The sequence below is a fragment of the Chlamydotis macqueenii genome, chromosome 1 (genome assembly GCF_036417535.1).
Source record: "Chlamydotis macqueenii isolate bChlMac1 chromosome 1, bChlMac1.mat, whole genome shotgun sequence".
Taxonomy (NCBI): domain Eukaryota; kingdom Metazoa; phylum Chordata; class Aves; order Otidiformes; family Otididae; genus Chlamydotis; species Chlamydotis macqueenii.
The window spans coordinates 84449398-84463544 of record NC_141556.1 but is presented as its reverse complement, the minus strand read 5'-3'; the positions used below and the strand labels follow the sequence as shown (position 1 = coordinate 84463544).

Here is a 14147-nt window from a genome sequence, read left to right as displayed (position 1 = left end):
TTTCAGACATGCTAGTATTTGTACAGGCATGCAATAGCATATCTGTTTATATATCAGAACATAAAGTAACTCAGATATTAACATTTTATATAGAAATGCAAGTGTAAAACAGACCTTGGAGAATCCTCCACCAGCCCATAGAAAGACACCTGAGTGTACACAGCATCCTCACACAGCAAGGCTAGCTGAATGTAACCACTCTAGTTTTCAAAAAGATGAAGAGAGCCATGGGAAAGCAGACACATCTGTGTAGGAGTGGAAGTGAGCCATGAAAGGGTGCAGGAATGGTCCTGGGGGAGGAGGAATGGTGTGTGGACCACCCAGAGGGAGCAATGCAAGAGCCCGATGGGTTGGGTTTGCAAAAGCAGGGCACTTTCTCACTGAAGGGTGAGAAAGGAGGCTGGGGAAGAGATAAAGAGCATGAATCAGGAAATATGTGGTCTTCCCCTGAAAAGAGTTTGTCTAAAATGAGGCAATGTCTTAGGGAGATGATCACCCTGGCTTGCTGGCACCCCATTTCCAAGGGGGAGTGGGGCAGGACTGCCGGGATGGTGTGCCCAGATCCCTCCTGCCCCCTTTCCACCAGCAGACCCTGCTGGCAATGCAAAGTGGGACTGGCTGCATAAGGCAGCTCTTCCTAATGATGGGTTTAATCTTGTCTTTCCTTGTCTGCTCTGCCTAGATCTCAGCACAGAGCAGTGTGCGGTGTTTTGGAGCACTCTTCACATTGCCCTCTTTCTTATCCTACACGGGCTGCTCCTTATGCTCCCGGCTACTAAGCAGCAAGTGTGGGGTGCTGTAGTTTCAGGGGAGAGAGAAGCATTGCCACAGGGCAGCTCAGAGCATCTTCTGCTAGGACAGGAGGAATAAAACCCTGTGCACGCTACACTGGCTTAGCCATTGTGAGCCTATGAGGTGAAACAACCTCACATAGGGAGAAGCTCAGATCCTGCTGCCTGAGTGTTTCCAGCTCAACAGCAGCTAAATTTAGATTACAACAGCCAGAGGAAGGGAGATGGGTCAGCCAGGGGCTTTGTTTCTTTTCTGTGTATCCTGCTGCTGTAACCACATGTGATGTCAGGGATCAATTTTCACAGTCCCTGCTTCCTCCTCTGCCCTAGGCTATACCACTGCACACCATTGCTGGAAAATGCAGTGTGATTTGGGCCAGGTACCTGGAAGAAGAAGGTGGCTCAACGAGAAATGACTCCAGAAGTCATATATGTTTGTGAATCTGTGCCTGGTTATGTGTGTGTCTGAGCTACTGTGTCAACATATGTATGTCTAATATGTGTATTTGCTGGGGAGTGTTTGTGTGTAGTGAGTGGGTTTGACTCTGTGTACTTTATGTGTATGTGCTGGCAGTATGTAAACTTTTACCTTACTAATGTTGGGGTGTGAGAAGTATGCTTAAATGGGGACATGAGATAAGGTAGCTTACACTGGTGAAACACCTTCAAACCATGCCATGGTGTGCAGGCCCAAACTAGCTCCATGTGCCAGCAGGCAGCATGCCCCAGCACCTATTGCACAGGTGCTAGATTCACCAGGCTAAGCATAAAATGCTGCTGTGAGGAAGCCTATGCTTTCTTATCAGTATTTGTGTGACTGAAACACTGCAGCTGGTTAAGCAGCTAGAGAACATTGTATAGCTGAATTAGTCAAACTTCCCATCATCCTTTCGTCAGGCCAGCATGGTGCCCTGCACAAGCCAAAGAAGGATTCTTTTTATGTCTTCCAGAGAAAAATTCTTTCCGCTTCTTAAGAAATAACATTTTCCATCTCAATGTAGTATTTTCTCAAGAAACATGAAGTAAAGATTAGTTTTTGTGAAGACTCATGAAAAACAATGCACTTTATGCATGTGTTGTTCAGCCTTCAAGAAAAAGAGGGAAGGGTCATCTGAAGTCTGAGCTAAACAGCAACCCTAATTCCCTCTGTCCCATACCTTCTGCTCCTCTCCAGGCCTCTTCATGAACTGACTGCCAGCCCAACCACTCTCCTGAATGAGGTGTATTGTCCTATTGCTGTGCTGCTGCTCAGAACTTTGCTAGGAAATTCTCTTTGTAAACTTACTCCTCAGTACATTTTTTTTGCTGATAGTTTTTAATTCAACTTCATTAGCCAGGTTGTTTTCTTACATTGACCCTCAAATTCAGTTTCCTGATGAGGGTGGAGAAGAACACAGCAAGATGCAGTGACTCATATGTAAAAAAAAATCATCAGTTATTTTGGCCAAAGCCTCTCGCTCCTGCCCTGCAGCCACCTGCTAGCTCCCTCCTGAGCTCCCAATACAGCTCTGCTGGTGCATCCACCTCCCCAGCCACTCCAGCATCCCAGTCCAGGACTGGGACGTGGGCTTCAGGGCAGTTTCAATGTAGTTCACCTATTGGTTCTACGTTCCAGGAGGCAGAAACAGAAAGATCATAAGAAGGGCAGTTGCTTATGGAAACAATGTATTTACAGCATTCTCTGTGAGTCACATGCACTTACTTCGTTATTGCTATTCTTAGATGTGGACCAATGTTAGAATAAAACAAGGTAAATAGAAATATAGTGTTAGAATAAAACAAGAAAAAGGCAAATGCACAGATATATAGCTCCTCTCTTTGCTAGAAAGCCTGGTTGCCCAGGCAACATCAATCAGAAAAAAATGCAGGCTTGTGGCCTAGATGCAGGGCAGGAGTCTGTTCCAATCAGAGCAAAAGCAGAGGACAAGGCCTGAAGTTTTATGGGAAGTGAGACTAGGAAACCTTAAGATAACTTTGTGGGGGTTGTCACATCTCTCACGTAGCACTGAGATAGGTACAGGAAACAGAATTTTCATTATGATGCTACTGCTCATGGTTTCCTCTCCAGCATGCTAGTTTCTACAGAACTATTCATTTTTTTTTAACAAAGGTTACTTCCCCTTTGCAAGTAATTGCTAAAGTATTAAATGTTAGTTTCTGCTGAATGTTTTTTGTTTGTTTTACAAATGTTACTTTCCCTTTGCAAGCAATTGTTAAAGTATTAAAAACTTTGGACTTCAGTGATTTGATTAATTGACTAGGTTAATTAGTAAAGTTTTCAGAGACATTAGCTCCAACCTACATTTCGCCAGGGTAGAGGATCTCTCCAGTGCTGTGTATGTGCTCTCCTAGTTGGGTAATTCTGCAGCTTCCTGCCATACTTCTCTCTGTCTATGTCTTTTCCATCTATTCACCTGTTATGCCTTTTCCTCTGGTACTTTGCTTCTGCTTTTTCCTTCCTTTTCTCTTTTATTCCTCTACCTCATCTTTCTAATCTGTTTTAGTGTTTTTCTTTCTTCACCTCATTATGCCTTTTCCTTTCTTTTTGTTTTTGCCTCTATCTCTCCATTGGTTCTCTTCTCACTCTCTTAACATCCTGTTGTCTAAGGGCCAACCTACTCCCCACCCATCACCTTGTTTCTCTTTTTTTCTTCCCTCCTTTTTCACACTCCTCAGTTCCTCTCAACAATAAAAGTTACTCATGGCTTGTGGGGGAAGCATCTGGCCCATGCTGGCTCTCGTTCTCTCTCCTTTGTCCTGAATGCTCTTTTGTTATAAACACAACAAACAGAAAAGCACAAAATAATCTCAAGGCAAACAGTACATAATAATCCTCCTTGTCCCTACTCCTCTTATCTCTGAAGAATTTGTTCTCCAGGGAAAATAATGAGAAACATGAAAAAGGATTAACTAAACTTCATCCTATGGGGCAGCACCACTGAACTGAAAGTTGGGCAGATAGGAGAAAACAGCTAGTGTAAGGTGAAATATAGCTTGCCAGGAACTTGGACAGCAGAGTGATGAGTCAATGTGGTTGATCATTCCCTGTTAATCAGTCTCTGTTCCCATGAGATTGTGGAGGCATGGACAGGATAAAAAATGTTTTGTTTTTTTTTTAGCACCCAATTTCTTGTGCCTCCTCCCCATTTGTCTCCTGAGTCAAGGCCTTGTATATATGAAATGTGTTCGCCAGAGAACTGTACCTTTTGGAACTCCACTGACATTCTCAAAAAGCCACATTGAAGTGTTCCTGAGGGGCCACTTGCCGGCTCCAGCCTCTGGGATAAATTCAGAAAAGAACAGGCTTGCCCATTGTTGGGGCTCTGGCTTAATGCTAAATAGGCATTCTCTGACTAAAATAGCTTTCCTCTGAAAATGTAAGTTCCCTGGAAGTGAAACATTAGTTGGCATGCACTAGTTTAGACATGCAAGTGTTCTCAAAGCTAAAAAGAAAAAAGCTGGCTAAGCAAAAGATGAGCCTTTCCCAGTCCCCATAGCTCCCAGGTTAGGATACTGGTGTTTAATGCAAGGCAGCTCCATCAGGCTCTACCTGGGGCAGGTTCTGCCTGGTCCTTCCCTTAGAAATCTTATGTCTCGCTGGCAACCTGCAGTGGGCCTCCATCTTAGTGCATTTATTGCACTTTGTATAATACACAAGTATTTTGTTCACAAAAAAAAAAAGACTACGTGGATAGTTTTAGTTGGTGCTAATTCAGATAGCTCTGCCAAGGAGGTATTAAGGTACTTCCCTGAACAGTTGATCTTCAGAAGAATTATCTGTGATGTGGGAGGTAGGCATGTGTCCTAGGACAGAAACAAAACTGATACTTAGGAGGAACAGGCTCTGAAGCAACCTTCAAATCTGAATATTTGATCACCAGCAGGTGAATTCAGACTGGGGCAAAACTCACTGAAATAGGAGTATTCTCCCCACATTCCTTTGGGAAAGTTGTTTTTTGGTGATGCATTTTGAGCTTGTGTCTCTTTCTTACTCCTGTTTACTCCACCAGCTCTGTAAAGAAAAGGAAGTGCCGCACACTGTGTTCTGCATCATGTGTCAGAGATTTAATTTTCAGCTAAACTCTTAATGCTTTTAAGTTGGACTGGTAGTTACATATGTATTTAATCTGATCTTGAAGTTTGGATTGCTCAGCACTTACAACAAAGTCACCTGAGTCAACAATAAACTAGGAATGAGGCCATTTCAGAAGAATACCTTTCACAGTCCAGAGACTGCCTCTGAAATTTGGATATGCTTAGAGCCTCCCCAAATATGGCAACTTCCCACATTAACCAAGAAATTATTATTTCCAGAGCTAATGCCAGGGTCTGAGACAGCTGAGTGGTCAGATTCAAGGCGGAGTTTGCTATGCTTGCAAACAAATGGAAAATAAGCTAGGAAAAAGAAAAATAAATGTGAGACAAGATTAGGCAAACGAAGCATGTTAGGGAACTAGAGCTGGATCCGTCAGCCTGATAGAGGCAAGGGCACTGCAACTCCTTGCTCCCAGGTGCAACCAGTAGCAAAGCTGAGCATGTATTCCCAGTAGGCACATGCACACAAACATATATATACACCACCTACATACACATGTCTGCCAGACAGATCTACACAGACACATAGAGCATTTACACAAATGGCACCAATGACCACATCCTGCTCCCATCCCAGACTGAGTAGGATAGAGGTCCACTTGTAGGAAAATACATTTATATACATATATGTATATGTATAAAGTGGATCCTTCTAGGAGCTGGACTCAGACACTCAGTCTGCCCCTGGATCCCAGTCTGATACAGACACCATCACTCACAAACACGTGTGCGTGCACAGCTGCCCAGGACTCCTCTGGTCCCGCCAGCAGCCAGCCTGCCATGGCCTCATCCTTAGAGACACAGACACCAGTGAGACCCCCAGATTCTAGGGTGTCTCCAGCAGCTGTCTGGGACTGTCCTGGTCCTTCACAGGCCACTTCAGCTGCTTGCCAGCTGGTCTGGCTGGATCTTTACTACTGCACACACCTTCACTGCACACCTGCACTCGCTGCACCACAAGCACACCAGCCCCTGTGATCTGACATTCAGACCCCGTACAAACCACATTGTCCCAACCCCAAATAGAGAGTACCTCATCCAGGAAAAGAGTTAAAAGTAGAGTTTAATAATGAAATGGGGCAAACTGTGCTGATTAAGTGGAGGGCAAGGCTGGACACGTGTACAAGCCAGCCACAGTTTACAGGCAACTGTCCCTTTTTTCTCCTCATCCCTCCCTTTCCCCGCTTTGACTCCTCCCCTAAACATCCCATAGTAAGTCCTGCGCAATCCCAAAATACTCCTCCCTTGGACCCTGTAACGTGTCCTGTGCCCCTGGAGGTAGCACCATCCTCATTCCCCGATCTGAAAGGTGGCTCCAGCTGTCGACTGTTCGTGATGGGTTTCACACCCGGACAATGGGGCTGGTGGCTCCCTGGGGACAGCCTGGGGAGGGGCGGGCCTGGGCAGGGTGTCCCTTCCTCTCAGTCCTTAATTCGGGTTTGCCACCTGGCATTGTTCCCCCGTGCTCCTTTGGGTGCGTGAAAATGGGGCTTTTGATGTGCTGATGGCTCCTGTGATGGGTCTGGGAGCAGCTGGGGCAGGGTGTTATTTGGGGTCCTCCTCCTGCCATTGTCTCTCCATCCTCCTTTGTGGGAGTCTGGATCACCTTTTGTCACATAGGCTAAGAAAGAGGAGTGTGCACGCTTGCCTTGCCCTTTTACACAACTTGTTTTTCTGTTGGGAATGGTATCACATAAATACCCCCGAAGGGAATGAGGGAAAGCGTCACCTCCTTTGACCCGTTAATTTCCAGTTGCCTGTGATCAGATGACCATGCCCAACAAACAGCAGAAGTGAAATGAAAATGTGATCGTTCCGGTTCCTCAGAATCTGATAACGAAAGTTATGGTTCCAAGATAATTTTCCTTAAAAAGGCATTTTCTCCCCCTCACCCTTGCTCCTAGCCCCAGCTCTGAGCTGTTGCAGTTTTCTGGAGTCAAAATGCTTGGCAGATTCTTAATTCAGTGAATATTTGTATTGTTTGACAGTGGTTTTGCTTGACAGTCAAATTACAGCTCTTTGTTACTCTGCTGGAAGAGTCTGTCTGTTTGACCTGAAGGATGTACAGCCAGTGAATATCATAGAATCATAGAACGGTTTGGGTTGGAATGGCCCTTCAAAGATCATCTACTCCACCCCCCCCCTGCAAGGAGCAGGGACATCTTCCACTAGATCAGGTTGCTCAGAGCCTCATCCAGCCTGGCTTTGAATGTTTCCAGGGATGGGCATCAAGCACCTCTCTGGTCAAACTGTCCCAGTGTTTTACCACCCTCATTGTAAAAAAAAAAAAAAAAAAAATCCTGATATCTAGTCTGAATCTACCTCCTTCTATTGTAAAACCATTGCCCCTTGTCCTTTCACAACTGAAAAGCCCTGCTATAGATTTTCTCCCCATCTTTCCTGTAGGCCTCCTTTAGGTACTGGAAGACCGCTATAAGGCTTTCTCTCCCTGGAGCCTCCTCTTCTCCAGGCTGAACAGCCCCAACTCTCTCAGCCTGTCCTCACAGGAAAGGTGCTTCAGCCCAGTATGAAGCACAGTAGCATACTTTGGTTTGTACCCTTTCAGTACAAGTTTGGGACTAAATGCAGCTGCGAGCTAATAACTCAAGGTTTGACCCTATAGATTCTAACTTTGTAGGAAAAATATATTAAAAAAAAAAACAACACAAGAAAAGAACCAACCAACCAACAAAGCCCCGCCAAAGCCAATTATCACTCATCCAGAGGTTTAGGGGATGGGGAGAGCATTCACCGCATCTGATTGCGAGGTCTCGCCCGCGCCATTTGCGCGGCAGCGGCTACCTCTGCTCCCGCGGCCCTCACCGTTTCCACCACCGGCTGGAAAACGTTTTGTGCCCCGCGGCTCCTTTCGTGCAAAAACCACCAGCGCCCCGCCTTTAGCCCACACTCGCGCGGCACCCGCAGCGCCCTAACTGCTCCTTCTCCGCCCGCCGCCCACCATGGCGGCCCGGCGGCTCGGCACGCGCGCCAGCGAAAAGCCGCTAATGTCAGTTTTAAGTCAGAGAGCGATGTGAGCTCAGAGTACCAGTCTGTTGGTTTTGGTGCTTTTTTTTTTTGTTGTTGTTGTTGTTTTTTTACCTCTTGTAATTACGGGATGCTAGGGCGCTCCTCCACGGCCCCTCCCACTGGCCCCCCTCCCACAGCAGAGGCCATAAATTCACGGGCCACGGCAGGGAGAGCGTGTGGGCTGGCGCTGTGTGGGCGGAACCGGCTCTCCCTCGTGCGTTCCGTTAGGTGGGGGAACGTCAGCCGTTCGCCGTCAGCCGTTCGCCATCAGCCGTTCGCCATCGGCCGCGAAGGATGGATACCAAAAAGGTAGGGAGCGCGGCTCTAATCCTCCTCCTGCCTCGGTTGTTGCCGGCAGGAGATGCCCGCCTGCAGGCAGCCGCCGCTCGAGTTCCCGGGAGCCTGGGCGGACGGGCCGGGAAGCGGGGGGGATGCCGTCGGGACTAGGAGGGGCAGCGGAGGTTCGTCGCCGCCGCGTTGTCCGATGGCCGCCGGGTGCCTGCTGGGTGGCGATGGCGGCAGGCCGCGGCTGCGGTCTGTTAGAGGGGTGACTCGCGAAAAGGTCCGTCGGGGGGGGGGGGGGGGGATGACGACCACACACGCTGTTTGGAAGGGGTTGTTGCAGATCGTAAGACTGATTTGGTTTCGTGCGTGTGGCGTGATGATGCACTCGATTCTGTTCGTGTTCTGTTATATCGATCACGAGGTTTATGTTGCTGGCAGGGCAGCGCTCGTTTGTCCCGGATTCATGACGCTAAAAGGGGAATGCTCTTAAAGACCTTTTTTTTTTTTTTTTTTTTTTTGGCGATGGTGCTATGGCTTATAATAAAGTTATTTTAAAATTTCGAGAAGAAAGCAAAGTGTATCCTTTCCCCTTTTCTCCTTTGGAGAGCAGGGGACAGAGTCGGTATCGCAGTTCATCTGCAGCTACGAGCGAGGCGTGCAGCAGTGGAGCGAGCTAATGACTGCCTGGGTTTCGGTGCAGCAATGAAGAAAAGCAAGCAGGCATGAGGAAAGAGACCGCAAATATCCATCCGAACCCGGTGCAGGATGCCAGGGGATTTTACAGTTACATAGGAACAGCAGAATCGGGGAAGCCTCGGGGTCCTCACCACTATATCGGTGAGAGATGCGGGTAGTATGAGAAGAGGCAGAGGAAAGGAGAGCACCTGGTCAGGGTCGGTCAGACGAGGGCCGAGAGGCCGCTGTAGCAGGGTTCAAGAAGTTTTACTGCTCTGAGGTTCCAGGTCAGTGAGCGAGGAGAGGGGCTGGCGAGAGGTATCTCCCGGATAATGAATGCTGCTGATGCTTGTGGTCGGAGGGAGGGGTGGTGATTTGAATTCCTTGCAGATGTATAGACTTCAGCCTTGAGCCTTTGGGAAGGGTGGGTGGACCTGTACTATTTCTGAGCTCCCTGTTTGCCTTTTGGGAAGCGAGACACTTCCAGCAGTAAAAAAATGATCCATACATTAGATCAGTCTGGCTCACTGAAGGGGATAGGTCAGGCCATGTGATGTCTAAGTGATGTGAGACTGGGTGAGAGGCGAGTAGCAGATAATAGGCAAGAGAAGGAAATATGACAGAGGGCAGAAGAGCTAACTGTCTCATGTATGTGCTGTGTAGCGAAGGGGTACCCACAAAGTGGGTACTCTGTGGTCCCTGCTGCACCTAGAAGAAAATGGCCAGCTGTGACCACCGCAAGCCATGACAAAGCAGAGCCCTGGGGGGAAAGATGCTCTTGTGCTGAGTCACTATATTGAAAATATGGAGAGCTGGATTTTGTCCTCAGCTCTGCTATACCTGCTGAGTAGGGATAACCTGGCCTGGAGTCCTAAAAATGCTTAGATGTCTTAATGCCCTTTTACAGGCATCCAGCTGCTTCGCAAGAGCCGTGTCCTTGTGGTTCTGTGCCAAATTTCCTTGCTACAACAATGAGGGGAGCAGTCACAGGGTGGCAGGGAGAAGGCCTAGACCACCTAGGGTGTGTTCAGGTGTGAACGCTATCTCTGGAGTCACTTATCCCCTGCGAGAAAAGGACCTTGTGCTCTTTTGTATCCATCACTAACCTCAGCAGGAGGAGATCTCAGTCTGAGACATTTACATGATGTAGGTGGGGGGGAAACCGTGCCTGAGAGTAATTTCCCCAGCTGCCGTTTACTGGGGCATAATTGGTAGCTGTGCGAGGGTTGTGCGGGCCAGAAGCATTGACATTCTGAGCTTGAAAGATGTGAGAAGTGGCAGGTGGTTATTGGCAAAAATTTAAGGCAGCCTTGGGAACCCTTGTTCCTGGAGCTGAGATAGAAAGTAAGAGACTAGAAGAGCTGTGATAGCAGGCCTCATAGAGTACTTCTCTCTTCTGCCAGCCTTAGGACAATAATTAGAAAGTCTTGGAAAAGGGACTTAATATTTTTGAAAAAGCTTCCAATACCTCCTGAGATAGAAACATGATCTTTCAAAATTGTGCCAACTCAAGCACTGACCATCTAAGTGCCAGCTCCTGAGTCACCTGCTCCCACACACCTCCCTAGAACAGAGCTAGCTTAAATGTCACAAGATTTTAAAATGTAGAAAATGTCAAGATGCTTTTTGCTTGCACTTTAATTTCTTGGTCTGTGGGACTTCTGAGGTTGGATCTTCAAACTTCCTCTATGACTCTGAGGGCTCATCAGTTTTATTTTTAAGTTAATAAATAGAGGTTCACACACACTCAAGTTATGGGGGCTGTGCTTCATTTAAAATACCAAGTATTGTCACAGCATCAAGAAAAGTAAATGGGAAGGTTGGCAGCACTGCTGCTGCCTCTGTGAGGCAGGCTGCTCTGCCAGGTGCCCTGCGGCAGGGTTGAGAAGCTTTAGCCTGGGAAAAGCAGACCTGTTGCTGAAGAGCATGTTTTAACTCTTTGGAGTGACTGCTCATGGGCAGGTAAGGGATTCAATTTATGGGAACTTGTCAGTTGGCATGGAGAAGGTTTAGACATGTCTTTCATTACATGCCAGAGATCAGCCAAAGCTTTTCTGTAAAGCAGATCAACCTGAAATAACGGCCACTAATGCAGCCTGTGTGTTCATTACTAATGAGCTGAGAATAGTTGATGGAGGTCAGGAGGGAAAAGAGGAGATCCTGACAGGTCCTCCTACTTCTAATAGCAGAACTTCTTCCTGCTGTGCAATTGCATCTGCCTTTCCAGAGTATCTGTTACTGGTAACCACTTTTGCCCATTCCTTGTGCACTTGCATGTGGCCCCTATTGCTGCAGCTGCTGTTATGCTGAAGAGAAACTAAGTTGTGTGGAAAGCATGAATAACCAAATTAACTAAATTTTGTTTTCTGTCACTTTCTACAGAAAATCACAGGACCCCTTATCTATGCTGTTTCTATTGCTGCTATTGGATCTCTTCAGTTTGGCTACAACACTGGTGTCATCAATGCTCCTGAGAAGGTGAGAGGGAGAATGAGTTGGGGAGATGGTATGAGTGAGAGGCTGATGAGAATACAAAGGTGTAGAAATGAGAGGAGCTGTCTCCCAAACAGCTAGTAATTTGGTTCTGGTTTATGAAGTCAAATACATTCAAAACTCCCTCTGAACGATGACAACGGACAGGAAGGGCAAAGTTTTGGGGAGGAGAGGAAGTAGAGATGTTAATTCTCTTAATTAGGAGTGCAGAGCAGGCAGGAGGGCTCTGTCTGCCATTTCCTGGTAGGTCTATATTTGATGTGTGGAGGAATGTGAGCCGCTTCAGTTTTGAGTTAGAATAAACCAGACATAGCAGAAGGAATGTAGAGAGCAGTGTGTAGAAAGGAGTTGAGGGTTGGTAGGGATTAGAGTTGCCCTAGTTTAGTTTATCTCAGGCTTTTTTCTTTATTTGTTTATTCATTCCTTTTGTTAAATGTAGCTTCAGGGCTTCTGAAAGGGTTGTAACTGGGGCATTCTGACCAAATCATCTCATGACTGTAGCCTAAGAGAGAAGAGATGAAGAAAATGAGAAATGTGGTTTTCTTGTAACTACAAGATGGTTCCTCTCTCTCAGGAACTGAGTCACTAATACCACATCCACCCTGTCTCCGGGAATAGACACATTGCGGGGTGGGTGGGTGTGTGTCTGTCTGTCTGCTCCCATTCCAGAAAGCCTGTCCCTGCTGCTAGAGTTCTAGTATTGCCAGAAATGCTCCCTTCCATTCTCTGGTCATGTTTTCTTGCCCCCTCTCACTCCTAACTGTTTCTTACACCCCCTCAGTGACTCGCATAGTCCAAAAACATTCAGAAGATAAGCCTATTTCCTATAGTAATCACTGGCCCATCCTCACCGTGTTCAGTGAAGCAATCTATCCCCTCATCATATTGCTATCCATCTCTGAACTTATAAATTAAAGTTCCTCTTTCTGTACTCTAATCTTCCCCTTGTATGACTTATTGCCACCTACTGAATTTTTAGGGTCTATTCTTGCTTCTTGCCTCCATGAAAATACTAGGAAGACCTCAGCAGTAATCTCCCCTCTCCCTAGTGCAAAATGCCTCCCACTGAATTGTAACTCTGTCCCCACCTGTTTCTCTTGCAGATCATCCAGAGGTTCTTCAACAGAACCTTGTCAGAACGGAGCGGGGAGGTTGTCTCCCCGGAGCTCCTCACCTCTCTGTGGTCCCTTTCTGTGGCCATCTTCTCGGTAGGAGGTATGATTGGCTCCTTCTCAGTCAGCCTGTTTGTCAACAGATTTGGCAGGTAAGTTGGGAAGAGGGATCCAAGATATTAGGGAATTTTTCCCTTCTACAATAGACTGTTGAGAAGAAGAGGGCAGAGGTGAGAGGAAGGGAGGAGGAGGAGGCTGAGGAGGAAGCAAGAATGTATGGGCTATAGAAAGAAAGAGTTGCAGGCCAAGGCAGGAGAGGAATGGGCATTACTCTGTTCTGCCACCCCTGAGATGGGAGGAGGATCATGGGTAGGTTTACCCCTCTCCCACTGTGTTGCCAGTTTAAGCTCAGTCTTTGTATTTTTACCCTGGCAGGAGGAACTCCATGCTGCTGGTGAACATCTTGGCCTTTGCTGGTGGCACTCTCATGGCCTTGTCTAAGATGGCAAAAGCAGTGGAGATGCTGATTATTGGCCGCTTCATTATTGGCCTCTTCTGTGGTCTCTGCACTGGCTTTGTGCCTATGTACATCAGTGAGGTCTCACCCACGAGCCTTCGTGGAGCCTTTGGCACCCTCAACCAGCTGGGCATTGTTGTGGGCATCCTAGTGGCTCAGGTAGGCTTGACACAACCTGATCCTGCCCTTAGGGGAAAGGGGGGCTGGGGGAAAGGTTGAGTTAGGCCATGCTTGCCATCAGGTGTGGTATGTCCTGTCCTGTCATACTCACTAGTGTGGGGGTGAGGAGTTGGAGTATTTAACATTATTTCTTTCCAATTCTTGGTGTAGATCTTTGGCTTGGAGGGAATCATGGGGACTGAAACACTTTGGCCACTGCTTTTGGGGTTCACAGTCCTCCCAGCAATCCTGCAGTGCGTGGCTCTTCTTTTCTGCCCTGAGAGCCCTCGTTTCCTATTGATCAACAAGATGGAGGAAGAGAAAGCACAAGCAGGTAAGAACTCATCTCTGAAGGGGCAGGGCTGTATTCTGGCTCCCAGCCTGCACTGAGCTTGAGTGGGAGGCCAGGACTGATTCTGGAGCCTGTGGTGGATCAAGGTGTGACTCTTGGAGGGCATCAGGCCTACCCTCTTATCCTTTAGGTTGCACCAGTGCCAGGAAGTGTGAGAAACCTGGCATCCCAGAGGAGACTCCATTTGGGATTAAGACATGAGGAGTGGCACCTGGCCTGGTGGGATGCAGCAGGGCCAGCTCCTGCAACTCTTATCAGCTCCTCCTGAAAGGCAGGAAATAGGCTGGCAGTTAACAAGGAGCTTGGAAGGTGTTTCCCTCTCCTACTGCAGAGGGCTGGAGTCAACTCTGGCAAGTTGTTGAACAGAATTAGGGATCAAATGTAGGTTTGTAAATCAAGCAACATGAGCAAGGCCTGGGCCTGGTTTCCATGCTGATCACTGCACCCTGATGTCTGAGTTGGAAAGATGAGCAAGGCTGCATGTAGACACTTTGTCTTTCCCATGCAGCAGGTCCAAACACACTGATGAGCAGGTGGTCCAGTCTTCCCAGTGTGCTCTCCCTGAAGCAGCAGCGCAGGGTAGGGGGAACCTACTGGCTGTGAGTGTACTATACCTGACATTTTTTGATTCCTCCCTCTAG

At 47.5% G+C, this 14147-nt stretch overlaps 1 protein-coding gene across 3 annotated transcripts in view; it reads left to right on the top strand.

The window, feature by feature from the left end:
- Nucleotides 1-14147, top strand: part of LOC104485365 (solute carrier family 2, facilitated glucose transporter member 3) — a 49950-nt gene that overhangs the window by 32620 nt on the left and 3183 nt on the right. For 2 of the 3 annotated variants that reach the window (XM_086758847.1, XM_086758835.1), the window contains exons 2-5: nucleotides 11256-11351; nucleotides 12470-12630; nucleotides 12914-13154; nucleotides 13326-13488. In XM_086758847.1, the coding sequence (XP_086614973.1) occupies nucleotides 11256-11351; nucleotides 12470-12630; nucleotides 12914-13154; nucleotides 13326-13488 (661 nt within the window). Of the gene's footprint in view, nucleotides 1-8020; nucleotides 8223-11255; nucleotides 11352-12469; nucleotides 12631-12913; nucleotides 13155-13325; nucleotides 13489-14147 lie in introns of those variants that run through there. The other variant, XM_086758839.1, reaches the window with a different exon arrangement.